General features: G+C 26.5%; 1 protein-coding gene across 7 annotated transcripts; it reads left to right on the top strand.

Moving 5' to 3' along the window:
* The first annotated feature begins 98 nt into the window (after positions 1-98).
* On the top strand, positions 99-24,273 carry LOC147816805 (uncharacterized). 7 transcript variants are annotated; one of them, XM_087151518.1, is made up of 7 exons: positions 99-234; positions 2,185-2,393; positions 9,918-9,993; positions 10,835-10,862; positions 11,979-12,095; positions 18,996-19,120; positions 24,051-24,273. In XM_087151518.1, exons 1-3 carry the CDS (start codon positions 114-116, stop codon positions 9,954-9,956), a joined length of 369 nt encoding a protein of 122 aa, XP_087007644.1. In that variant the 5' UTR covers positions 99-113; the 3' UTR covers positions 9,957-9,993; positions 10,835-10,862; positions 11,979-12,095; positions 18,996-19,120; positions 24,051-24,273. The 7 variants fall into 7 exon arrangements, 6 of the variants coding, with proteins under 6 accessions (XP_087007644.1, XP_087007639.1, XP_087007647.1 ...); XM_087151513.1 differs by lacking the exon at positions 10,835-10,862; XM_087151521.1 differs by lacking the exons at positions 10,835-10,862; positions 11,979-12,095.
* The last annotated feature ends 2,500 nt before the right edge of the window (positions 24,274-26,773 follow it).

Raw genomic sequence — 26,773 nt, forward strand, 5'->3', positions numbered from 1 at the left:
TTAACTTAGTTGTTACTTTTAATAAATTTATGATCTGAAGTTCTGTTCGTGATATGAGTATTTTAAATAGATAGAGGTTAACATGTCTGTGCAGTATATGTTGTTCACTGCACATGCTGATGCTAAAGGAATCATTAGAACTAATTCAGCATTGTGAGCCATTTAAAATCTTGCTGGTGCACGGAAAAACTTCGAAAAGGGAGTTTTTGGCAACGAAAATCACCCAAGAACTTGGTATAAAATTGCATCTAAGTTCTAAAATACAAGAAAATAATTAGAAATTTTTTTGAAGCATATATAGAGGCATTTTTGAATAGTTTTGCAAACTGTCCTCCATTCAGATGCTTTATTTAAAAGAATGTGTAAGAAGATTAAGAAAAGTAGTTTCTTCATTGCTTAGATTGATAGCAATGCTATTTAACAGCATGTAGTTTTATTTCGAGAGATAAATTTGTAGTTATCAGCTTTGCCAGATTTTGTTTATTTATCCTGATTCCTTAAAAATTCTCCTGATTTTTGTATATTCTATGAAGTTTCCTAAAATTCAGCAATGTTTGCTAGGGAAAAAAAAGGTAAAGAATGTTTGTGCCAGCTTTCCTTTGATCTATTGAAGAAGCAGCTCTTTGTAGAATTTGGTAAATTACTAGTTAAATATTTTTCGTAAATGAAATTTTATAAAGGTAAAGTTCTCTTTTATGTGCTTCATATTGGAAATATGAATTTAAATTACTATATTAATGAAGAGAGATTCATGTAAGATTATTTATACTTTTTTGTCCAAAACCTTAAATTTTTTACATTTAATCCTGCAAACATAAATAAATTAAAAGCATTTTATGTTAATGAAATTCTTATGCATTAAGAATTTTTAATGTAATCATTACAGTATTAAAAAATATATATTAATATTATTTTTTATTTATCTTTTAATAATAAAACTTTTCCTTTTTTTAGTATATATTTTTCAAATACAAATACTTTGGTTTTGTCCAAAAATAGAGAATTCTTGTTTACTCATAAAGGCTTTCCCATTCAATTAGAAAAAGTTATATTTCTCAGATCTATACCACATAACTATTCATTTGGATTGCACACTTACAGACATTGCGCTAGTTTAAACCTTTCATAATGGATACATTGAAATATTTATTAGAAAACTGTAAACTTTTTTTCTTACACATTAATGAATATTGAGTGTAGTTGGTTCCTCTGAGTTCTGTTAAAAATACATGACTATTTCTATTATTTTCTATATTTGATCATTTGTGTTCTGACTCAATTTTGACTTAAGGGTTTTGAATTTGCTGAAAGTGTAGTTCTAACATCTGAATGTGAAATGGTTTAACAAAAACCTTGTAAAGAATAATGTTAATTGGACTAATTTGTAGAAATTTTACATTTTTGTTTAACTCCCACAATGAACAATTTTGTTGTTATGTCTAAAAATATTCAAGATGGTAATTTTTTAATTTGTGGGTTTAAGCAATATTAAAGCCCTTTTACATTAAAATAATTAACAACATCTAGAATTTAAGAACAAAGCAGTTTTGGTTGAACTTTTAATTTATTATAATTTGTGTGTTATATCATTTTTCCCACTTGATTTAACTAGATAGTCATTAATTTAATAAATTAATTAATATCTTACTAGTAGGAATACATTTAGCAGATTTAAATTATTTTTCACTAAAAGCAATGTTAAAATTTAGTATTTAAAACAAATAGTTTTGTAATCATTCCTTATTGCAGCATGCAGTCTGAGCATTTCACATTTGGTTATGTTTGTGTAGAACATCTTCCTCACTTGAATGAACAAAAAATTATCACACAATGAACAAAACGTGTTCATTGAATAACAAAACCAAAAACTGATTTTTGGCTAGCAAAAACGACATGTGATAGGACAACTTTAGACATTGCATGCTTCGGTGGCTAATTGCATAGGTGTTGAAATGAAATATTTTCCTTCGTGAATTTTTTTTCCATGAGCAATGTTCAATTTCCAAATAGCTTATAATAACTATGAAACCCCTTCAGAAAAAGTATAATGATTGCATAAGAAATGTCAGCTGATCTCATCTCTAAATAAAATCAGGTGTAAAATGACCAAGTTTGAAATCATTTATTTGAAAAACTACTGAGTTGATTTTCTAAAATATTTTATTTGTTTGAATTATTTTTTAGAATATTTTGTAATAATTAATAATCCTACACATGATCCGTCTACTACTGAGGATGTCAGCACTGTGCAAGCTGGATGCGGATTCGTATTGACCAGCCATCGGTGGGATTCGAACCCAGTTTACCACATTGGAAGGCGAACGCTCTATCCCCTGAGCCATCACGGCTCTACAAGGCTCATTTGTAAAATGAAGAAACTATCGGGAAATTTGGTAATTTTCAGAATATTATAAAATATTCATATTAATTTCATACTTATGAAAAAAGGCATTATGTTTTCTACAAAAAAAGTGATGATCATGTGGCTACTGCAGACCATATTTTAATCACCACTCATCATATTTAGTTGCCTTGTGATCAGGGGTGACTATTAATTTTGTCCTATACTCTCAAGGCGCAAGGAATAAAAAAGTTTGAAAAAAAGAAAATTGGAATTTCAAAATTATTGCAATTTTTTAAATGAATAGTCAATACTGAAATTATTCGCCAGTGTTTGTTTTTTTAAATTTCTGTAGCATTTAATTATTTTGTTCTTAATGTTATAACTCATTTAAATGAAAATTTTATATTGCAACATATGTAATTATACATTATATGTATATATGTATTCATTGAACTTAAGTTTTTATTTGAGTGTGGCTATGGTTTAATCATTCTGAAGTTTACATTTTGATTCATAATTCCTACTATTTTTGGTTTCTGATCTCAGATATATATTTTTAAAATGTAAAATATTTTTCGGATATTAAGTATTTATTTTAGAAAATTTATCATACAAAACTTTTGATACTTATGAATAGTATTCATTCCTTCTCGGCTCCATATTTAGTTGTGCTGTGATGATATCTGAACAATAATGCTTAATGTGTTAATTTAAATTGGTAGTAAATTTTTTAGTTTTTATGTAATTATTAGTGTTTGATTAAAAAGTATAGAGCTTAATATTAAATAGATTTTCAATAGAGTGAAAATATATGCTAATGCTAGCATGCGTGTCAAGTTAATTAGTTTGTTACACTTCTTCCCTTTTTTAAAAAAACCTCTTCTTAAGAACTACTTTTTTTTCTGCGTTTGAAAGATGTTTAATTAACTGCTTAACTTTAAACCAAGATTTACATGTATTATTTATTACATGAAATATTATAAATAAATTAATTTATAGGTTTTACTATACCTAATGTTTTTGAGAACTGAAATTTATTTATACTTCCAGCAATGAAAATTTATTGTTATTTTCTTTTGTTATTTAAATGTATGTAATTAATTTGGAAATCGATATTTTAAATACATTAAATGATTAATTATTTAATAAGGCATGATTTTAAATCTGATTAGGATATAGCAAGTGAGATTGATAGCAAAAGCACACATATCCATATATAATTTATCTGAACCAAATTTTATTTGAAAATATATTTTATTCCTGAATGATATAACTTTTAAATAATATCTGATAGATTAAGAATTCGAAAAGTTTATCTTCTTTACATACAGGGATGAAGTGGGATACTGGGACCTATCCTAGTGTGCCCTCCATCTTGATTACTTTTTGTTGGAATAAATTAAAAAAATATATAAAAATTGGTATTAATTTCCCTTTGGTTTAAAGGGAAAAACTTATAAATGTATGTTGATTTGTAAAAAAAAATTAATTTATTGTTTACCCTTTTCACATTGTTTTTTCTCTGAAAATGTTTTTTTATTTTTGTTCCTTTTAAATTACTCTCTTATACTATTTTATGTGTATATTTCAAAAAGTAATTCTTACTCATCTAAATAAGAAAAAAAATGTAGTTTATGAAAAATAATTAAAATACAGTCTCTCCGCATACATATTTCTTTTTCTTTTTAAAAAAGTTAAATAAAAAGACTGTTTTTGAATAAACAACTTGCAAGCTTTTTTCTATAATTTGAACAGAAATTTTTTTAAAAACTAAGCATTTAACAGTCCGTTTTTTTAAAGTAAAGTATTTATTTAAAAAATAACCTTAAAATTTCATTGATATACCCCTTTCAGAAAAAGAGACACTTATACAAATTTTACCATGTGAAAATAATCTTAACAATGTAAATATTTATAATAGTTATCAATATTAAATCTATAAACACAGATAATTTTACCATTGTATAATTCTCATTGAATTTTCTTAAAAATGGAATATGAGTAAAAAGGCAGTGTTTTTAAGGGATGGTGGCTATTTTTACAGAAAGGGAAAAGAGGGTGCATTTATAAGGATCAAAAGGTAGACAGGGCAGGTTGCCCTTCTAAAATCACTTAAGGAAAACACTGCATATATTCGCATATTGATATATAAATATATACATATCACATGACACCCCCTAAAAAGTGCATCTTCCAGGGTATCCCTGCTTACATATTTCTATAAACAAACAGTGAAAACTTATATTTAAAAACTCATTAAATTTTTTATATTGTCCATTACAATGTGTATTTTTATTACAAATCACAAAAGAGTTTGATTTAAACTAATATTTAATTAAAAATTCAGAGCAGAATATTAATAATCAATCTTTCATATGAAACTGAAAGGAAAATACAAGTTCTTAATAAATTTAACTCAGTTAAATTTTATTATTTTTAAACAACAGCTATCTCTTGTTTAATTCTCTAAATTATTTTGTATTCTAAAGGTTAAGCTGTGTTTTGCTCATAATTAACAAAATAATTTGTTAATTTAAAAACTAAATTGTATATTTTAATATTTTTCTGTGAAAATGATTTTTTTTTTTTTAATTTGACTAAAATATCAAGGAATTTTTAAAGAAATCATTTTTATTTTTTCTAATAGGATGCAGAAAAAAACTTTTTAAACAAAATATCAAATAATTTTAAATTTAAAATAAAAAATATATATTTTTATGTTTATTTTAAGTAAATTAGTTATATAGTTATTTTTATAAAAATTTAAAAGGGAAATTTCCAGTTTTAGTTTAGTCAATTAATATAAATATTAAATTTATAGAATTAATAGAAATGAACATATTTAGGAAATTTTAAACTCATCCTTTATTCTTATAAATTTATTTTATCTAGTTAATACCATTGTCTTGGGAAAAAAGTGATTTTTTCTTGAAAGGGGCTTAACCTTCGTGTAAATCACTTATCATAAAATTTACTTTGTGGTGCTACACAACTAAACCTTTTTACGATACTCTCTATTGTGACAATATAGCTCCTCTACTGAATGTGAAGTTTTTTTTAAAAATATTTTTCCTATTATCGATACAGTTTAAGTCTTAATGTTCATTTTTTAAAAATTGAAGATTTTTTTATTTCCAAAACTATAAGCAAGACAATTGATGGTTTGATAAAAGTTAGTTAGATAATAATAAAAAGTTATGAAAACCCTGATTTAGGGTATTAACCCAAGGCGGGGGTAAATAGCTATTTATAAATACCATACTCATTGGGTATTTATCCGACTCACCTCTATACCCATACAGTGTTGGGCTAAATCAGAATAGAAAAACTCTTAATAAATATAAAACAATAACTATAAATTTTCTAAACTTCCTTTAACTGCTGATATTTTTGTAGTCTTATAAAATTTGCTTATTTATCTTCATTATCAATGATGGTACATATTTTTTTTAAAACTATTTAAAGTTAGAAATTTTTTTTTTCGTTAATAAAAATAAATAGTTATAATAAAGTTTGCATAAAACACTGAAAATTTACAAGTTTTATACCTTATTATTTTGCAATTTTTTTTTTTTTTTTAATTTTTCATCCAACAAATTTGTCTTAAAAAATCATACTAAGCAGAGGAATTTTTTTAGAGGAAAAACTCAAAAACAAAGGTTAAGCTCTTGGGCATCAAAAGGAATTAAGCAATTTGCAATCAATCACCTAATTATTCTTTAGTTTAATGAAAACAATCACAAATTTATCTTAAAAATTTAAAAATAGGAAATTAAAGCAAGGTTTATGTGTCAGATTTTTAAAGTAAAAATTTTTTATTAGCTTCACCCATGTTATTTTCTCTTTGCTTAGTCAAATGAAGGTATACTGCGAAATAGAAATTTGGAATACATGTTTTGGTAGAATATAGAGTAAATCCATTAGATTTTAAAAATACTTTAATGATTCTAAAATTCTCAAAGATTCTTTAAAAAGAATTATTATTAAACTAGCATGGTCTAATAATAATTCTTTTTAATGATATTGAAGCAGGTTTGGGTCTTGAAATATCTGTGCTTATTCTGATTCATTATTTTTAATCTAGCAATATACATAAATACAAAATAGAAAAAATCATTATAATGATGTACAAAATGTTATATAGCTATTATAGAATTTTATAAAGTTTCTGAATAAAAACTTTTTGTCTTTTATATTTTTATATATTTCTTTTTATTCTTCTCAACTAAATCTTTCTTAATTGAAATCAATTTTTTATTTGATAACAAATAAAACTCATTTTAGTTAGTTTACTTTGATTTATTTAGTGACTTATTCCTATGAATTTTGTTTATTAATATGAATTTAAAAGAAATGAGATCTTAAAAAAAGCTCTTCAAACTCATGTCTATAGAAATAAGAAATATATCGTATCTTTATTTTTTTTTAAAATAAAACTCTTCAAACTTATGTCTATATAAATAAGAAATATATTGTATTACAGAGTTTTTCTTATGAATAAAATAAGGGCAGGGTATTTCCTCTCTGAAAAAAGCCTTTCAAAAGGCTCTCACATCGAAAATGTTAAAATGTGTATTATTATGTATAACTGAATTTTATCCTAGACAATTTTTAAATTACCATCTCATACTATCTTATGAGTATATTTCAAGAAGTAATTCTTTTTTGTTATCAAAATATGAGAAAAATTGTAGTTTATAAAAATAATTAAAGGCATGCTAAATAGCAATCTCTGTGCATGTTTTTTTTTTCAATAAAAGAACTAACAAAAAACGATTAATTGATAAACAACTAGAAAGGTTTTCTCAATAATTTTAACTGAAAATTATAAGAAAATAAACTTTTAATAAAAAAAAAAATTAAATCACTTATAAAAATTAATATCCCCCTTCCACCTGCCCCAAAAAAGATCTGATTTAAATTTTGGAAAAGACCCTTATCCTTATTTACCCCTCTCCTGTGATTGGATATCAAAATACAAGTAGGGTGTGGGAAAAATGTAAAGGAAGTAATTAGCGAAACCATGTCTAATAATAGACTTGTTTTAACCATGCATAGCATGCACTAATTTTAAAATGTGTGGTTTTTGAAACTTTTTTTTATTTGCTAATGTGTGAAAATTGAAGTTTTATTCCAATTCAGAAAATCTGATAATTTGTGATGTATTTAATCTATATAGCTATCAAATATGAAATGGTAAAAAAATTTGCACCAACATAATTTTTTAAAAACTACAATGAGTAAATTCTTGAAGGTCAAAAAGGAATACATAATTTTTCCCTTTGGCTTTTTCTTGCTAGATTATTTTTCACTTTGATATTTAGTAAGCTAGAATTTTTAGCAAGAAATTTTCATTTCTGTACATAGCTTTATAGTTGCCGCTCGGTATGCGGTGTTTTTTCGAAGTTTAAATGTAGTCACTGCGTTAGCTTCATTTCACTTTTTTATCATTTTATATTCAGTTTTATACATTATATTTTTATCCCTCATAGGTAAATATTCCGTGAATAAAGAATTAAGCATAGTGTTTAATATGAAAGTGATTTACAAATGATGGGCCTCATTATGGTGATTTGTAAATAACTCATCAGAGTCTGCATTGAAATGCTTCCTGAATCATACTGAGTATTACATGCTATTAAGTGTTTTCCGAATCAGGCATCACGATTCTTATTCAAGTGATTTACGAATCACACACTGAGATTCATGTTTGAAGGATTTAAAATTTGCCTATTGCAAATAGCATTAATGGGATTTAAAAATTACTGTTTGCAATTTTTATCAAAGTGATATATGAATCTCCTTTTGCATTTAATGATTACTAGATTATGCATCATTTTTTACATAAAAATCATTACCAAATAATGTGTTGTGTTTTGCATTGAAGTAATCAAAGAATCATGTGACAAAGTTTGCATTTTGGTGATTTATTAATCACTCATTGCTATTTATGACTTGTTACTTTGTGCATTTTTCAAACTTTATTGTTTGCTATTCATATATGCTTCGATTTACGGAACATACGTTGCATTTCAATTTGCAAGTTATATCTTGTACATAATTTACGTCATCTTTAAGACTTGCTTCATGTTTCATGTCATTATATCTATGGGCAACATATTGCACTTTATATAAACACCTTTTAAAAAAACTAGTCATAGTGAATTATAATAAAAAAATTTGCAATTTATGATTTATTTTAAGGAAACTATAGTTTTGTAAATCTTAAGTTTGTTATCTGTCAAAATATTGTACTACAAAGGATTTTATTGTGCCCAAAATACTTTACTGATATTCTGAGGTGTTGTGTTTTTAAAATTGAAACAGATATGCTAAATATTAGTTTTCAAATTCTTATATGCTTCATAAATTGTTAATGGATAGTCTTATCAGTTCTAGTCTTTAAAAGTTTGCATGTATGCTAATGTCAATTCGAGGTATTTTGTTAATTAAACCACTATGCAACTGTTAATTCATTTGCATTAGTAGATAAGAGCAACACATATTTAAAAATTGCCAGAACTATTAAACAATGTAAAATTGATACAATTAATATATACTCCAATGCTATAAAATCTAGTGGACATATATTTTAGCATACTAACTGTTATTGAGTAGGTCCTTCAAAGTGATTGAAAAATCCTAAAATCATTGTTATTATTTTTTTTAAACTTATTTATTTATTAATTTTGAAAATTGCGTGGGATTGAATTTGAGAGGGGTAAATTTTGGTTCGTTTAGACTTTCCCTTTTTGCTGAAATGTTTGGGTTTGGATAGAATATTTATTATCTCTAACTTTTTTTTCTAGAAATGTTTGCAGCTATTTAATGTTTTATTCAATTTAGAAATTATTTTAAGAACAAAAAAATATCAGTAGCTATTGGTGATCGAAATGGGTTGCAGGTGGCGTTGAGCAGAACTCACTACCTATGGCAACACTTCGCATGCTTTCCCAATTAGCGTGTGGAGAGTCATAGAGTAAGAAAGTACGTTAGTTTCTCTCTTGATTTGTAAATAGATTAAAGTCTTTTAAGTTGGAAAACTATGTGGAACTGAAAATTACATTAAACATAGTTCTAAAAAAAGGCATCATGGAAATTTTCAAAAATATTTTTATTAAATAAAAAGAAAAAATATTAAGTAATGGGAAAATATCGTAGTACATTCCTATACAACTGAAAAGAAGAGGAGAGGGAAAAGAGAAGGGCCAAAGGCATGAAAGCGGTCTCTCCCCAGATGACTTATTCGCGTGTTGTGATATCTTGAAACTTGTGATTTAAAATTTAAGTTTTAAAAAAAATTTCTTTCAAAATTCAGTAAAAAAATGCTTAAACTATTTTATAACCACAATATTTTAAAATTCACATTAAAATTTTATAATAAGTTGAAGAATAATCCATGCATTAATGAAGAATAACCCATGAAGAATAATCCACAATTAAAAAATAAATATGAAACATCTATTAATTTTTTATTTTAAAATTTAATTTTTTGAAAAGAATTAATTTTGATTAAAAAAATTATAATTTATAAATGAAATAAGACTTATTAAATAGTTATTAATCTTTTTAGCTGAGGAAATTTGAATTGAACTCTGAATCTCTCTGGTAGAAGGTGAACAACTTAACGGTCACACCACAGTGTAAAAGTAATGAAGTTATATATCTTGAAATTGAAATAAAATCAATTATAAATGATTAAATAAAAATAAAGAAAATTATAGAAATAACTTGTTTTAATGAAAAAATTTCAGCACTTTTTCAAAATCGCATCAGGCAATACATACCATCTCTTTTCTCACAAATTGTGATGTCATTTTCGACCAATAGCGTGTCCCAGCTATTCTGAAATTTAATCGCTTGTTTAATTTGATCCCTATCTTAGCTACATGTTCTTTAATTTAAGCTTAACTTTGTTTTAATTGGAGTTTTCAAGATGTGTTCTGTCCTTGCTAGAAACAAACTTTTTTGCTTGCATTGATTACTAAACAATAATATTTTGGTGTAAGCATACTCTTTTAGGGTGATACCAAAAATCCCAATGAAATTGCAAGCAATCCCTAAAATATTTAACCCTCTTTGAATAGAATTAGATTAATCAGTATTTCATATATTGATTATGTGTCTAAAAGATTACTTGCAAACTCAAACTATGATTTTTTGTTTTTCTTAAAAAGATATTCTAAAGATATTCTAGGAACCATCACATAGTTTTTTGCAAATTCAAGATGTGTTTTTATTATTAGATGTTGTTATTATTATTATTTTTTTCTAATTATTTAAATATTTTTAGATTAGGCTGTTTTATTTTTTATGTATTTTTTTGTGTGTGTATATATATATTAATACATTGGATTAATAATTCAATACTGCTGTTTGCATTACTTTTTTTTATTTTCTTTTATTTTTTAGAATTTTTTTTAAAAATTTCTTACAGTTTGAGTAGATAAAAGCTTTTAATTTTATTTTGAAAATTAATTTATTCTTTAGATGTTGCTGAAAGTTTTTATTTTATATTGTAAGTAAACTTATTTATTTAAATCTTGTTCACTTCCATTATTTTGGCAATAATTTGTTAATAATAAATATTTCAATCAAATGGAATATTTTTTCCAATTTGTTTCTAAAATAATTTAACAAGAGTCAACTTAGAAAATGGAATTGCTGATGTGTGTTTTGAAGAGTTTTATTTATCCTTTAGTTTTGAAATAGTTATTAATTTGATATTTCTTCATTTGCTATTTTGTAATTTAAAAGTTAATATATTCTTCTTAATATGATTTTTAAAAAATTACATAGTATTTGGATGATTATAGAACCGTAGTTTTGGGTGTAAATAATTTTTACCAGATTCTTTATATAAGAACTTTACTGGATTGATTTCTAATAATGTTTTAAGATTTGCTATTCCTTTTTCTATTCACTAAGAATGTTCTTTTTTTTATTGACAACACTCCAATATTTGAAAATTTATATGTATTTTTTCTATACAGCTTTAAAGTTACAAATTTTTCAAAAGTTTCTCATTTTCTATATTTGCAATAAATTTTAGTTAAATTTTAATTAACCGGTAGATTTTTAAACTCTTATTGAAAGAAATGTAAATCTGTGATTAATTAAAGTAATTGTGTTAAATTTTAAATGTAACACATTTGAAATTGTATTTTTTTCTCTTAATACTTTTAAGAGAGGGGTGTTGACACTGCAAACAAAAAGCTCAATGATATTTTTTAATTGTGTTACATTTGTTTGAATATTTAATTATTTAATATCATGTTTTATTTCCCTGTAAAATTTTTCATTAACCTTGTAAACTTGCAGTGAATCATGCTATTAAATGATATATCTAAGTAAAATACCGAACATAAAGCAATGATACCGAACAAATATACATATTACAAATTGTATAAGTTTCATTGGGAGTACACAATTGTATACATTTGCATTAAAACATCTTTAATGCAGAAAACATTACAAAAAAACATATGTTAGAAATAATGTGAAATATTCAAATCTGCTTAAATATGAATGCTTTATTGTAGCTTTGAAGCTTGTGCATTATTTTAATTTATTTTGATTTCTTTAAATCTTTTATACTTATCAATATTTTTATCATAATATTAATTACTTGTAGGACTCATCTTCACTGTGTTGCTTCTTGCAATAATTCAACTGCTGGAAAACCTTGATCAACTTGAGTAATCATGAAACAACCTGGGAGAGAATGAAAAATGCATTGAATACCTCTGTAGTAAGTTCTAAATAGTATGAAATCTGTTAATTTCTGTATCACATATACACTTTAAAAATCAATTGTTCCACAGATAACCTAGGTGATGTGCAGATTAACTTAAGCAACCTCCTTATTAAGTACGCTTCAATAAATTTTTTTAAAATTCATTCAATTACTTTCGTAAAATTGTATTTTATGATTGCATACAAAAGCTTTATACAGTATATTCCATGTAGTGTGCCATTTGTTGCTGAACTTTATTCAGTCCAGTATATGCTCCATTTAATATCATGCACAAGATTCTCTGTAACCTGGTACAAAACAATTTTTACAAATGACTATAAAGAATTCTTCATTAAAGCACATGCTCACAATTTTGTGCTGGGTTCTCTCTTTACATCTCATTACACCCAAATGTCTTATATGAAAAAGTTATTCTCAGACAATTAGGAATTCATCTCATAATGAACTTAATGTTGATAATAGATTGAAGTTTACAAATCAATGACTAGCTATTGTTGTCTTCTTTTACTTTTTATCGCTGTTTTCTCTTCGATGTGGCGATGAGTCAAGTTAAGAATAATTTCAACAATAAAACAATAAATTTAATTAAGAAATAAAAGAAAACAAACTACTTCAGCAGCCGAGTACATTGCTGCTTCCTAATCATTTCATATTAAAAATCTCTCTCTTACGTTTGTAAACAGACACAGTAGTTGTGGCGCTGTGCCACCTGCTGGACAACTCACTAACTCAACTAACTCAGTGGCGCGACAGCCCATTAAGAGGGCCAAGGCCGACTGTGCCCATCTCAGTTTTCTTGACCTTGGACTCTGGGGTGCAGGAGCATATGTTCCGGTCAGGTGGTCAGCCGAACGCGGAACCCCCAGTGTTAGTTCCCAAGCATGCTTGGTACTCATTTTATCGACCCACTGAAGGGATGAAAGGCTGAGTGAACCTTGCCCGGCCCGAGGATCGAACCAGGGACCTGTGGCACGACAGCGCGAAGCGCTACCGCTCAGCCACCGGGCGATGGACAACTCACTATTAAGGGGAAATGTTAACATTCGAGCATCCTGATGATACAATTGCCCTCAATTGACGCTTACCTAAAAAAAGATACATACATCAATTATTGCATAATAGATATAGACAATTAACATTTTTTTTTTATACTTAATGCACATTTATTTATTTTTTTTTTGAAATATGAATGAATAAAAATTTTTAAAGTTCTATTACAGTTCTTTTTTTTGTCTTGCTTAATAGTTTTTTTTTTTTGTTTTTTTTTTTTTTTTTTTTTGTTCCAAAATGAAATGTCTTTTAAATGTTGAATACTAAAGTTGTTTTCTTAGAAGTAAATAAAAAAAACAAAAGTTCATATTACCGATTTCCAATTTATAATAGAATGTTATGTTATTTTAGAAGAAATAATGTTATTTTAGCATGGAAAAGTTAAAGAAAAGAATTGAGTTAAAGGACCCTTTACCTATACCTTCGATTTCTGACATCTATGAATTTGATAATGCTAGGATTGAAACATGGTTTTCTTGAACATTATAAAGCATCAATACAAACAAGATTTAAACCCTTCTACTAAGATTTTTTCAAATTTATTTATTTTGTTTTTAATAGAATTTTTTTAAAGAAAAATTTCTATCATTTTGAATCCTGTTACTTAGTTTTCATTATTTTATAAGCATACTAACTATTTTTTCAATACGTCAATATGACATTTTTATGAAATTGTAATGTAATACATTTAAATAAATGTGTTTAACAAAGCTAAATTACAGGGATACTTTAAATCTTATATTTAAGCAGCATAAATATTGAATTATTTTTTTATTCTACTGCCTTAATATCATTTTGAATATTTATTTATTAATTGTGATTGTAATTATTAATAAGCTTGCTTGTGCTTAAATCTTTATTTAAAAAATTGTGATTAAAGCTAAAGAATTAAAATATAATTTGTCTCCTAAAATCTTAAGAAATATTCTCTCAGTACCTGAAAAATGGACAATATCGAATCCTAATTTCAAACTCTGCATAATTTCTTTCAACATAGTACAATTTTGATATCTTAAATTTCTTGGTACAAAAACGCATTGAAATGCCTTAACCCCATAACTTGTGCGCTCGAGTTAATTCAAGCACACTAAACAGGCCTAACTGTGCACATTTGAGATAATTCAAGCGCCGTTATATTTTATGCTGCTAAATTTTTGGCACTCAAATATAATCGAGAGTTGAAAATAACAATGTGAAAGCTAAGAAAAAAAAGGTTTTATTGATATTTATTATTTACATAGGATTGTAAGCTATAACACTTATTTATTCAAGAATAAAATATAGCCTTTTTCCATGGAACAAAAGCGCAGTATATCGAAATTGTCCACCAAAAGAAAAGTTGACAATGTTCTTAAGAGTTTTTTTACATAAAAAAAAAAGATTTTTTTTTTCAAAAAATTTGTGTTCTAAGGGATTAATTTCAAATAAAATTAGTTAAATTTAGTATAGTTACTAATATTAGTAATTTAACTTAATAATGCCTCTAAAATCAAAATAACTTCCCTTTCTTATTATGCATCCTACAAAATGTATATCATACATACTTATAAAAAAAAAAAATTAATTCATGAAAACCATTTTTTCAATTATAATTTGCATCATCACATTCTTGTAAGTAATTGTTCAGTTTGTCTTATATAGTTTGCTGTAGAAAACACGAGATTGAAATATAAATTTATGAATACGCTGAATCTATTTTAGCCCACCCCCCCAATATTCTGCCTAGGTTTCAGCCACTATTAAAGTATTTATATTCTGCTTAGGTTTCAGCCACTATTAAAATATTTGCTTCTATTAACTACCATTAAAATAATTACTTCAATTTACTATAAGTTAGACCATGAATTAATTTTATAAGAAATTGAATATTCTAATGTTTTGATATTTAACATTAAATCATTTTATTAAAAAATGAGCAAATTTTAAGTTAGTGAATTTGTATGTTTTTAAATAAATTCCTCTCAAAAATATTGTTTGCATATATGCTTTATATAACGCTTAAAAATTAAATGGTTTATTTTTATCTGATAAAAACTTGAATTATTCTTATACTTTCATTATAGAGTTGTACATATTTGATCTCAAACGTTTTAAGAATCGTCCTATGTTCCATAAATAAAGTGTGTTGAAATATATCAGCTACTGCTATGTACTTTCTGTTTTTAAGTAATTTGGAAAATAAAAAGAGTATATTTTATTATTCTTTTTTGAAAACCTTTAATACATTTAAATAGACCAAATTATATGTTTCTTAGTTTACCGTAGGTCTATTTTAAAATTAGCCTTTCATATGTTTGCTGTTCCAGAATGTGTCGTTTTTTTTTCTTTTTTAATTTGTCGTTGGCCCACTACAAAACCTCTATTGTATCACATATTCTGTTTCCCTATGTTTAAATTTATTTTTTCTCTGGTGCAGTCTATTATTTTAAAGTCAAGATAATCGTTCATATTATTTTATATATAATATTAAGAAAATGCTCCAATATAAAATTACAATAACTGTTATTTTACTCGTAAAATAAGTTTATTTTGCGAAAAGATCAACCTTAAAAAGAAAAGAATGTAGTACAATCGTGGGAGTTTGTAAGCAGAGCCACCAAGTTTTTGTTTGAACATTGACTGACCCTAAATTTTTATTAGAAAAACTTTTTGTTAGACTTTAAATATCGGTATTCAAACACTAACTTAAGTGGATAGTTTTTATTCTGTAAGGATTTATGTCAGATATTATAAAACCATTTGAATGATAGGTTATTTTTATTTTTTTCATGTATGTTACATATGTTTATTATTTTAATTAAAGTACATCAAAATCAGGGGAGTTTCTATATAAACAGGGTGGCCACCCACCTGGAAAACCTGGAATTATCAGGGAATTTCTTTATACTGGATAAAACCTGGAAAAATCAGGGAATTTTAAAGAAAAACTGGAAATTTTTTCTTTGATTAATTTTTTCAATTTCACTAATTTTAATTATTTACTAATTTTCTTAATTTAAATTATTTCATCCATTATACCCACTTTTTTTATATTTAAATGTAAACAGTTTAAATATCATCAACTTAGCGATACTTTGCTTACATCAAAATTTGTTAAACTAGAATGCCAAATAAAATTCTCCAGCGGTTGCTAAACGAATGTGGAAACCTTTGACAGCTACGGGACTGTGCAATGTAGGAAAGATTCTGGTGGAGGTGGAAGAAGGGATTAGGATATTAGTTTCTGTTTTTAAATTCTGCCCTTGAGCTGAATCCATTTATGGCTCAAGTTTGTTCCGATGCTTTGATGGTAATTTTTTCTATTTTGACAAAATGTCTTTGTATTCTCAACTTTATAAAATTCTCCAAAAATTAGCTGGTTATAATTGAATAATAATAGATTTTATATTGCACTCTTTTTCTGAAAGCTTTTCTACTCCCATTCAAAGAAATCTGCGAATTATTTTTTCTCAGCAAACCAACCAATCACACATTTTTTTTACAATCGCTAACAGCAATGTTTGTCGACCAATTGTTGCATTAATCCTAATTTTTTTCTATTTCATTTTAACCTTTTAAATAAAAGATTTTTTTAAGAACTAACTATATATTAATATTTAATTTTACTCTTATGTTGGTCAATGTTTGATTTTTAATTCAAAATTTCGTACCAAAACATTAAAAAAAAAAAAAATTCTTGCCAAACTATCAAAATAAATTATGTTTTTCAGGATGATATGTTTAAAAAATAACATTTTGAATAAAATGTTTTGTAATATAGACACTTTTCTTGTACACATCCTACACTTAATAAGAAAAAAGAAACAAAAACCTGGAAATTTTAAGATTTTTATCTGGAAAATCAGGGAAATTTGAAATCTGATTTGTATGGCCCATCTGATAAAGCAATAGCTTAATACAGTATATATGCATGGTGCTAAGTAAAGTTCAAGTCCCTGTGCACTCTTTTAACTTTTGTTTTCAAACAACTATACAGCTATTTAAAGGTGTCTGCAGCTGTTAAAGTGTCTATGTATTGTAAAATATCTATGTACTACATGATCATATTACTTTTAATGCCAACTGGAGATTTGCTTTCCTATCTTGACAGCAGTACAAGATGTGGGAAAAAGTAATGATGATGATAATAATTTTGAAAAATTTGTGCATTTGAAAGAACGCAAAAGAAAAGCTCTTTGAGTACTTAAAATGATCATAGTACTGTAAAGATTGCTAAAAAAAAATGCAGTAAAAACCAAACAACAACGAAAAATGTTTTATTAGAAAGAAACGTTATCTTAGTCATAAAAAGTTGAATAACGTTAAGCTGGAAGGTGTGGAGGGAATTTAAACATTATCTAACACATTAAGTATGGGACATAGCATTTTGGACTGTCTGGGTTTCTTTTGCGAAAATGTTTCTTTCTTCTTTTTTATTTCATCATGAACTTTTTGAATATCTTCAAATTTTGGTCTTACTCTAACAACTTGGTTTGGATTTAGAGCAACTATTTTAATTATTTTCTTTTGATCGTGTTCAATTTAAACTAAATGTATCATACGAGACAATACCTAACTTGCTCAGGCAGCAATGTCAGATGCTTAAATATTTATAAGTCTAAATTTGCATTGTGTTTTCATTAAACCACATTAACTTTTAGTTCTATTGATTGGGATTTGATTTCTATTTTTCGATTTAACATGAACAAATTCATCTGAAACAATACCTCCTTTGTCTAGACAGCAAAATTTAAGTTTTGCACCACTCTGACTTCTGTAAATTTAAGATAGTAGCAAAGCTAACTTAAAATATCTGCATTTTGTTTTAAAATACGATTCACCTATTTTGAAAGAATGTTCCTTGATCCCTAGTTTTGTTCCCTAGTTTTACTAGTTCTCTAGTTTTGTGATTATACAAGTTAATATTATGTAAGTACTTATTTTTCCAAATATGAAAGCAATTTTAAATTTCATTAGCTATGGTCTGATCCTTATAATTAATATCACTGGACAAAGAAATTCTATATATATATATAAATGAATGCCTACAATGAATGAGATTCATAAATCAGCCGTCTGAAAGCAATGACATTTGACATATCAATAATCTGGAGCACGAAGAAGGTCACTGTCATTGTTCAAACAGTATATGACAAACTGTTCAAGCAGAATAAGCAAAAAAAAAAAAAAATGGAATTTTCTGCTTGATTAAGCATAACACATTGTTTTAAATTTAACTTTTGATAATTCATATTTTCAAATATTTTACAAATGACATCAGCAGTGATATTTGTTAGCTTATGGGTCTAATTGTTAAAAAAAAAGAAAGTTAATTTCTAGTACATTAATATTTAATTATTTTTTAATTGCTTTGTCAGATAAATTTAATAAACTTTAATGGTAGCATTTTATTTATTTTTTATTTTACAACTTGATAACTATTCCAATTTTATTCCTCTTCCTTGATATTAGTTGAGTTTCTTGTCTTGAGGTAGAAAAAACACTACTACATTTAAATACAAATTTCATGTTAAATTTTATCTCCAAGGCCTAGAAACAGTTCTTTCTTGGTTTGAGTGCTGTGCGAAGCATTGGATAAAGCTTTGGTGGCTGATAAAAGGCCGGCAAAAGGTTAAAATTTTGTAATAAAATTTTTATATGAAAATTAGTCTTACCAGACACTTCAAAAATTGCTGTTATAAATTTTTGACTGTCTGGTAATAAAACTAAAAGAACATAATATAGTGGGATTCTCAAGAAATATGTTTTTTCCAAAAGTTTTTTACTTTTGAAAGTTATATTTATTTTTTGTTTAAATTTCTATTTTTATGTATCTGTCATTCATTATCTTATGTTTCTCTGCAGGTGATCGGCACTGATTCGCTCCCAGGATTTGAATCCCAACTCTTCATCTTCTCTTCTGTCTTCTACCAGTTCATCCTGTAAGTCAACGTCTTCCTCTGTATCCACACCTCCAGCCAGAGTCAGAAGTAAGTTATTTATTTGTCTGTTTTTTTATTTTTTTTTTATTCTAAAGGCCTTCTCTCGTCCTAATTTTTAAAAAAATTGTTTGTACTTGATTAATTCATACATTCTAAAAGATATTAATCATTAATTTTAATAGCAAAGAAAAGCAACCACTTTTTTTTGAAGTAACAAACTTTTTATATTCTTTATTGTTTTATGACACATTTTCAGTTAATTTTTACATTAAAGATTTTAACTAAGTTGCCCTATGTATAGTGGACCTTATCCTCATCTGACCCTTTGCATAAAAAATATTGACAAAACAAAGAATGCTAATTTAACTAAAAACAACAAGTTATAATTGCTTCGAAATCACTGAAAGCTAAATTTATAGTCATTTTTTTGCGCAGAATCTTTTAGTGGAAATTAAAATTTTTCAATTAACTATTTGAAAGATTTTCAATGCTTACCTTATATTTTGTGATCCTAGAGTCAAACTTATAAAATTTTGTTGTTTTATTGTTGAGAATTCCGTTTAAAAAGTTTCCTGACCTACAAGTTATTTTTCTCATTCTGATTTCTTAACAATTTTATTCAAATTTTCTGTGTGACCATTGTGTAATGCTTTTTAAATTTTTGCTGAAAGTTAGGTGAAATTGATTTTTTTTTTGTTGTAGATCTCAAGTTAATATTTACATAAAAAACATACAATTTTAAAGCGTTTTTATAGTAAATGCAAAATATTGCTCAATACCGTATGAAAACTATTTTTTTTTTCTTGCTCTTTAAATGTCTGTGCCAGTCCTCCGTGAATTTTTGTAAGTTTTCTTATTACTTACTGCATCTATTATTCTTAATTGGTTTATCGCTTTTATGTTTGTAACAATCGTAACTTGCGATTGAAATTAATATTACTTTCCAACTAGTTAGAGTACTAAAATCTGTACTGTAGCTCTGTGCTTGTCGACTTAGCTTACCAAGTAACTGAAATGCTCCAAATTCAGCTCTTACTCTATTGACAAAACAAGTTATGATTACTTCCAAACAAATCACTGAAAGCTAAGTTTATAGTCATTTTGTCCCTAAAAACTTTTTTTTTCGTTACACTAAACATCAAATCCTTATATTGAGTTTTATATAAAAGTGATAGACTGATATAATGACTAGTTTGTTGCACACAATGTTCTTTTATTGCATTGAACTCTAATTTAAAAGTAAATTTACAAGTAGTCTGAAACAGAGCTTAACGAAAAAATCTGGCAGCTTTATTTCTTGATAATTTTGTTTACATAATCTGTTGGTTGGATCAAAATGGTTGTTGTTTGCCTGTCAATCTTACTGCAGCAGGGTTTAAATGCAAATTTTTAATGATGATTGTAATAGGTGGCATACCATATATAAAAGATAAATATTTAATTATAATCAATTGGAAGAGTTTTCTTCAAAATCAATTATAAATTTAAAAAACAGCTTTTATGTGAAACTGTTCTATTTTAAATCAATTAAATTAAGAATAACAACTGTTATCAACCAATTCCACTGATACAGACTAATTTTTAAATTCATTAGTCGATGATTAACTATTTAACTTATAATTTTTATCGTCTTCAGAATCTTTGATGTGCATAAGCAATTTAATATTATTTTGAGAAATTTTATTTATTATTTTAATTATGATTTTAAAGAAGGATTAGGGGCACTATAATATATTCAGAGAATTCATTAATAGAATACCGTAAATGCTCACTTCTGCACCAGTCTTTGGGACCAAGAGAGAAAGTGCATAAGATTTCAGAAACAGTAAGTTTATACAAATAAGAAAAGTTTCAATAGCTGAATTAAACTATAAATAGTTATGAGTAGTGGCTAATCCTTCTAACTCTTTTTTATGACTTTGAGAAACTTTTTCGCCATCTCTGTTTTCTCTGAAACTGAATAATAGTAATCGCTATAACAGTCATTTACCAAAAACTAATGTTTTAATCAGTGGTGGGAAAGAAACTGTACATGATAAATTTTCAAAGCATATGGGTGGTATATATATGGTTGTTTCAATATGGTTGTTGTACAGATGAGACACCTTATTCAAGTTCATAGAAAAAATATCTTCCTTGAAACAATAAGCATGAAAAGTCACAAGGGGAAGAAAAATGAACTATTTCACTAAATCCAGTAGCATATTTCATTTTATCTGTTAGGATAATTGTTCATTTGCTTTAATTTAAATGTAAACACTTTTTTCTAAAAAAAATGTGATTATTTTTTTCCTATATAAAGAGAACAAATTAAAATTTTTGTCTATTTTTTTAAAAAATTGTCCGCATAATTGAAATATTTATTTTCTGAACCACACATAAACAAATGATAATTAACATTATTTTCCTATATAATGATCCTTTGAAAAGTTTTGTATATGTGCAAAAGGCACATAAAAGATCTGGTGCAGAAGTGAGAGGTTGTTTTATATTTTAATAATGGTTTTTCATTTTCATAGTTCTCTTCCCTATTCAATGAAAAAAAAGTTCTATTTCCAAATTTTATATTCATGTTTGTAAAATATTTTTTTCATATTAAGCACAATAAAATTTTAATTGAGTTTATGTTAGAGAAGAAAAAGTTATGACAAAGTACCGATTTGAAGCATCTTGAAACTAACATGTACAGTATTGAATGCCTTCAAAGATATTATTTGGCAGAACAATTTTTTTCCGATAAGAAAACCTATTTTTAGTCTAAGCACGTGAAATGTCTCGTAAAAGTTAAAAATTCTTAAAAAAATTAATTAAATGTGTAGGTAAATTTAATTTATCATAACTAAAAAGCAGTGTTAATAACACCTAAATTTCACTTATTTATCTATTCGTAAATAGAAGGAAATCTTTTTATTTAAGGCAAAATTCACCTTTTCAAAAAAAAAAGTTTTCTTGAAACAGAAGTTTAAAAATTAAACACATTTGGAGTCTCAAAACTAACATTTAAGTAAGCAAACAAATTATAGATATCTTACGATTCTCTTATGAGTTAGGGGAGATGAAAAACACCAGAACCAATTTAATTCCATATTGAAATGTTGATTGTTTTTTAACTTTTCTGTCCTCTGGCAATCAAACAGGTTAAATACTTTCAGTCCAGCTATCCTCCAAATTATTCATTAGATTTCAATAAGTTTTGTTTCTTTTGGTTTGTGCCCCTTAATGCATGTATATTTTTACAAAATTTTTTAGTGAAATTTGAAAAGTATATATTGTAAGTGGCTCATATGGAGCACCTGCTACACCTATGTACAGAAAATGACAACTAATTTTTTTGTATCAAATGAAAATGCATGTAGTATGCAGTGTACTTCCTGGGGAAGGGCCACCCGCCCTCACTGCCCTTTGATGACAATGTCTTTTTGTTCATATTCCATTAAAAAAATTTAATGTTTAAATGATAATTACACACTTTTAAAATTATCTGTGTTGATAGGTTTGATTCTGATACCAGTATAAATATTTACTTTGTTAGGATTAATTAATTTATTAAGGGATTTTTAAATTATTTTTTTAATAAATATTTTTGTATATTTATTTATTTATTTATTTATTTATTTGAAAAAATGTGTGCACAGTGATTCTCTTTTAGCATGTCTTTTTTTTTATAAACTACAAATTTTTCTCGCATTTTGATAATGAGTAAAAATTTCTATTTGAAATATGAGGGTAATTTAACAATCGTTGAAGATCAAATTCAGCTATTACACATTTTGTTAAATATTTACGGTGTTAAGTAAGAGCCTTTTCAAAACTCAATGTACTCTTTTGTGTGAGGAAGCACCCTGCCCTTTTTTATTCTAAAGGAGAACTCTGTAGTTGGCATGGTAATGGAGTATGTAACAAAAATTTTTAGTTAAAAAAGTAACTAAATAAATAAAATAAAAATTGAAGAAAATAAATTTCTTCAGAGATGTAAATAATGTTATGTATAATATGTATGTAGTATTATGTGTTCATTTTTGTCTTACATCTATACCAGTTACATAGAGACATTATTGAAATTGTGATTTAGTCAAATCTGTCATTGATAGTTTGTTTTTTTTAATTACAACTGTTCTTATCTAATTCTCTTTCTTTTTATGTATGGAAAACATATAAATTTCAGAAAGCATCACCGTTGAAGTAATTTAAAAATTTATTAAAATATAAAGCTATTAGAGTATTGGAAAATTATCTGCTTTTTCAACTAGCAAATTTTGAGCAAAATTTTTTCATTTATTGCTGAACTGGTTTCAATTTGATTACATATTATCGTTTTGATGTATATTTTAATTCGAAAAATATTGTAAATTTTGAAATTTTTTTTGTCAAAGGAATACAATTAAAAATTTAATCATGAAAGTAAAGCGAAAAGGAAATATGATTGATAAATTCGTATCAGTATGTAAGTTGTATATATTTAAAAATAATTTTTCTTCTATACCTTTCTTTGAAACAATAATTTACATTAGAATAATCATTTTATCAATCTTCATAATCATTTTAAATATTAAAAGCAATAAAATTGAGCACCATAAAATAAAGAAGGAAAAAAAACAGTAAGTTTTTGAAAATTAATTAAATATTTTCTGATAAAAGGTGTGCACAAAATAAAAAAAGTGAGCACCCTGAATAACTTTTAATTTAACAGCCAGATTTTCATGTACTAGGTGTCAATCTTAATGGGTTTGTGTTTCACTATTCAATAATTTCATTCAAAAAGGATTTTTATGTTCAAAATCTTTCTAAATTATAAGGCTGGTGTATATCTGCATGGTGTTACAATAGGTATTTTAATGAATCAAAATGTATTGATGAAATGACGTAAGCAAGAACTTTTCAAGATAAAATTTTGGTTTTAAAAGCCCATTTTCACAAAAATACTTATGTTGCTTAAAATCTATGATTTGCATAATTTTTATTTTATCCTCTCTTTCAGGATTTTGAATAATGTCAAGCATTGTTTGTTGTAGTTGATTTATTGAAGTTCTTCAGAACTCTTCTATTGTTAAGCCCAAGTGATTCTATGTGGACAAAAATATTTAAATTCTCTGTTGTCCTTATTATTTTTATATTGAATATGAAATATAAATAGAAATTTGTGTAATTTTTGTGTTGTTTATAGATATGTCTTTGTATTTAAATAAAATGTATGCAATAAACTGTGTTAATTATGTATTTAGCTAATTCCAGGGTACATTCAATTTATTACATTATATTAGCAGGTGGCTACATTTGTACATTTTTGTACAATACGCTTATTTTTTGCAAAATTCGCTGCAAGACTTAATATAATCAGCAAAACACGACTTCATGATCAATACCGCACTAAATCATCATCTGTAGGCAGTTTCTTAATATTATCAGCTGTAGGCTGTATTTATTTCTGTATAGGATTATATTAACAGCTGGCTACATTTGTACATTTTTGTACAATACACTTATTTTTTGCAAAATTTGCTGCAAGACTTAATATAATCAACAGAACACGACTTCATGATCAATACCACACTAAATCATCATCTGTAGGCAGCTTCTTAATATTATCAGCTGTAGGTTGTATTTATTTCTGTATAGGATACAATAGTATAACTTAAAAACACACAGCTTTCATTTTAAGGCTCTATATTTTTAGCTTTATTATATATTTATTATGTTTTATTATTTATATACATATATATAGACTGCAAGTTAAAATTTGCACAATTACTTGTGAGATACATTATTTTTATAAATTTGGACAGCAATTTTATTATTCTGCTTTTAAGTAGTACAGCACAGTAAAGGAAAAATTATAAGAGATTATTATTAGAAAAATTACCTAGTTTGAAAATGTATTAATAAGTGGAAACATAGCATATGCTTGGCACATATTCTAGACTAAGGGATTGCACTGTGTAAAAAATACTTTTTTTTACAAAAAATAATTTAAATTTAAAAAATACATTAAAAAATTTTCTTAGTTCATTTATTAATAATCTATTCAAATATGTATTAATTACCTAGATAGCTAAATATTCATTTAGCTAATTGTTAATTAATTGAATTAATATTCTTCATAAGATTAAATAAAAATAATTAGATTTGCGGCTGTCAATTAGGGGTAACTAGGTCTATGACCTCTAGTAACCCTCAATAAACTGAATATAGTAAACTGAATATAATATGTGATTCAATTAAAATATTATGGGTCAATATTAAGGTTTGATATGGGGTCTTGCGTTAATATTGAAAATGACTTCGTATCGGCTCGTTTTAAAGATTTTTAGAAGACGAATTTCCACATTTTAAAGCGATTGAACACACTATTTTAGATATGCGAACATAGTAAACTACAGGGCCACATTGTTATTATTAGAAATGAGGTCTATAAATATTTGCTCAGCAAATAATTATAGACCCTGAACAAATAATTATAGACCCTATGAGGTCTATAATTATGTCCTCAGGTAGGGTACACTATTACCCAGTAATATAATACGTGGTCCAATTAAAATATTATGGGTCAATATTAAGGTTTGATATCGGGTCTTGCATTAGTTAATATTGAAAAATGACTTCGAATGTTTAAAGCTCCTTAGAAGACGAATTTCTTCATTTAAACGCTATTCAACGCACTATTATATTTATACATACATAGGAAATTAAAGAGCCACATTGTGTATCCCCATGAGGTCTATAATTATTTCCTCTGGTAGGGTACGCTATTACCCAGTAATATAATACGTGGTCCAATTAATATATTATGCGTCAATATTAAGGTCTGATATCGGGCCTTGCGTTATCTTTGAAAAATGATTTCAAATTTCCTCGTTTTAAAGCTCTTAAGAACACGAATTTCCTCGTTTTAAAGTTCTTTAGAACATGAATTTCCTCATTTTAAAGCGATTGAACACACTATTTTAGATATGCATACGTATTAAACTACAGGGCCACATTGTGTACCCCCTATGAGGTCTCTAATTATTTCCTCTGATAGGGTACACTATTACCCGGTAATACAATACGTGGTCCAATTAAAATATTATAGGTCACTATTAAGGTGTGATATCGGGCCAGTTTTTTCCCAATAAACAAAATTATTTCCTACATGCAGGACCCTCCAGAATATCGAAAAACACATTAAAAAAATAATGTAATTTAAAAGAAAAAGAAAATTTTTTGAAAATTCGTCCGTCCCTGGGATTTGAACCCAGGACCCCTCCATCCAGCAGCGAACTTGCTTGACTGCTGGCCTACCATCCAGTTCACGGTGATACGTGAAGCCTACCACAGTTTCGCTTCAAGAGCTGTCTCCTCTCATCTTCACAATATACCTTTAGGGTCCCACTGTGACCTACCTAATTGGCCTATAAAAATTCTCTTAGGAGCCATGTTTGGACCATAGACCCCTACTTAGGGTCGGAGTTTGTAAATTATACCTTCATATTAAAGGGAGCTAGGGGGTCTCGAAATTTGAATCTTTCTCGAGCCATTTTATTTTTTTATTCTTTTTTTTTATTATTCCATTACGCTTTCTTTGCTGGATTTCACACAGAGAAAACACCCCATGCCTGCTTGAATATCCAAAATGTTACAAAAGAAGTCGAAAAAGAGCAAATAAACTGATTTTCCTGGATTTTTCCAGTTTTTTCCCAATAAAAAAAAACATTATTTCCTTCA

Source organism: Parasteatoda tepidariorum, chromosome 1 (genome assembly GCF_982258835.1).
Source record: "Parasteatoda tepidariorum strain Cologne lab strain chromosome 1, Ptep-v5.0, whole genome shotgun sequence".
Classification (NCBI taxonomy): domain Eukaryota; kingdom Metazoa; phylum Arthropoda; class Arachnida; order Araneae; family Theridiidae; genus Parasteatoda; species Parasteatoda tepidariorum.

Excerpts from the sequence above, each read along its gene's own strand:
- LOC147816805 (XM_087151518.1), top strand. The coding sequence starts at position 114 with ATGCTGATGCTAAAGGAATCATTAGAACTAATTCAGCATTGTGAGCCA. Across the intron at positions 235-2,184 it reads GAAAATCACCCAAGAACTTG|AATATTTTGTAATAATTAAT; the intron begins GTATAAAATTGC and ends ATTATTTTTTAG. Across the intron at positions 2,394-9,917 it reads AGAAACTATCGGGAAATTTG|CTGAGGAAATTTGAATTGAA; the intron begins GTAATTTTCAGA and ends TAATCTTTTTAG.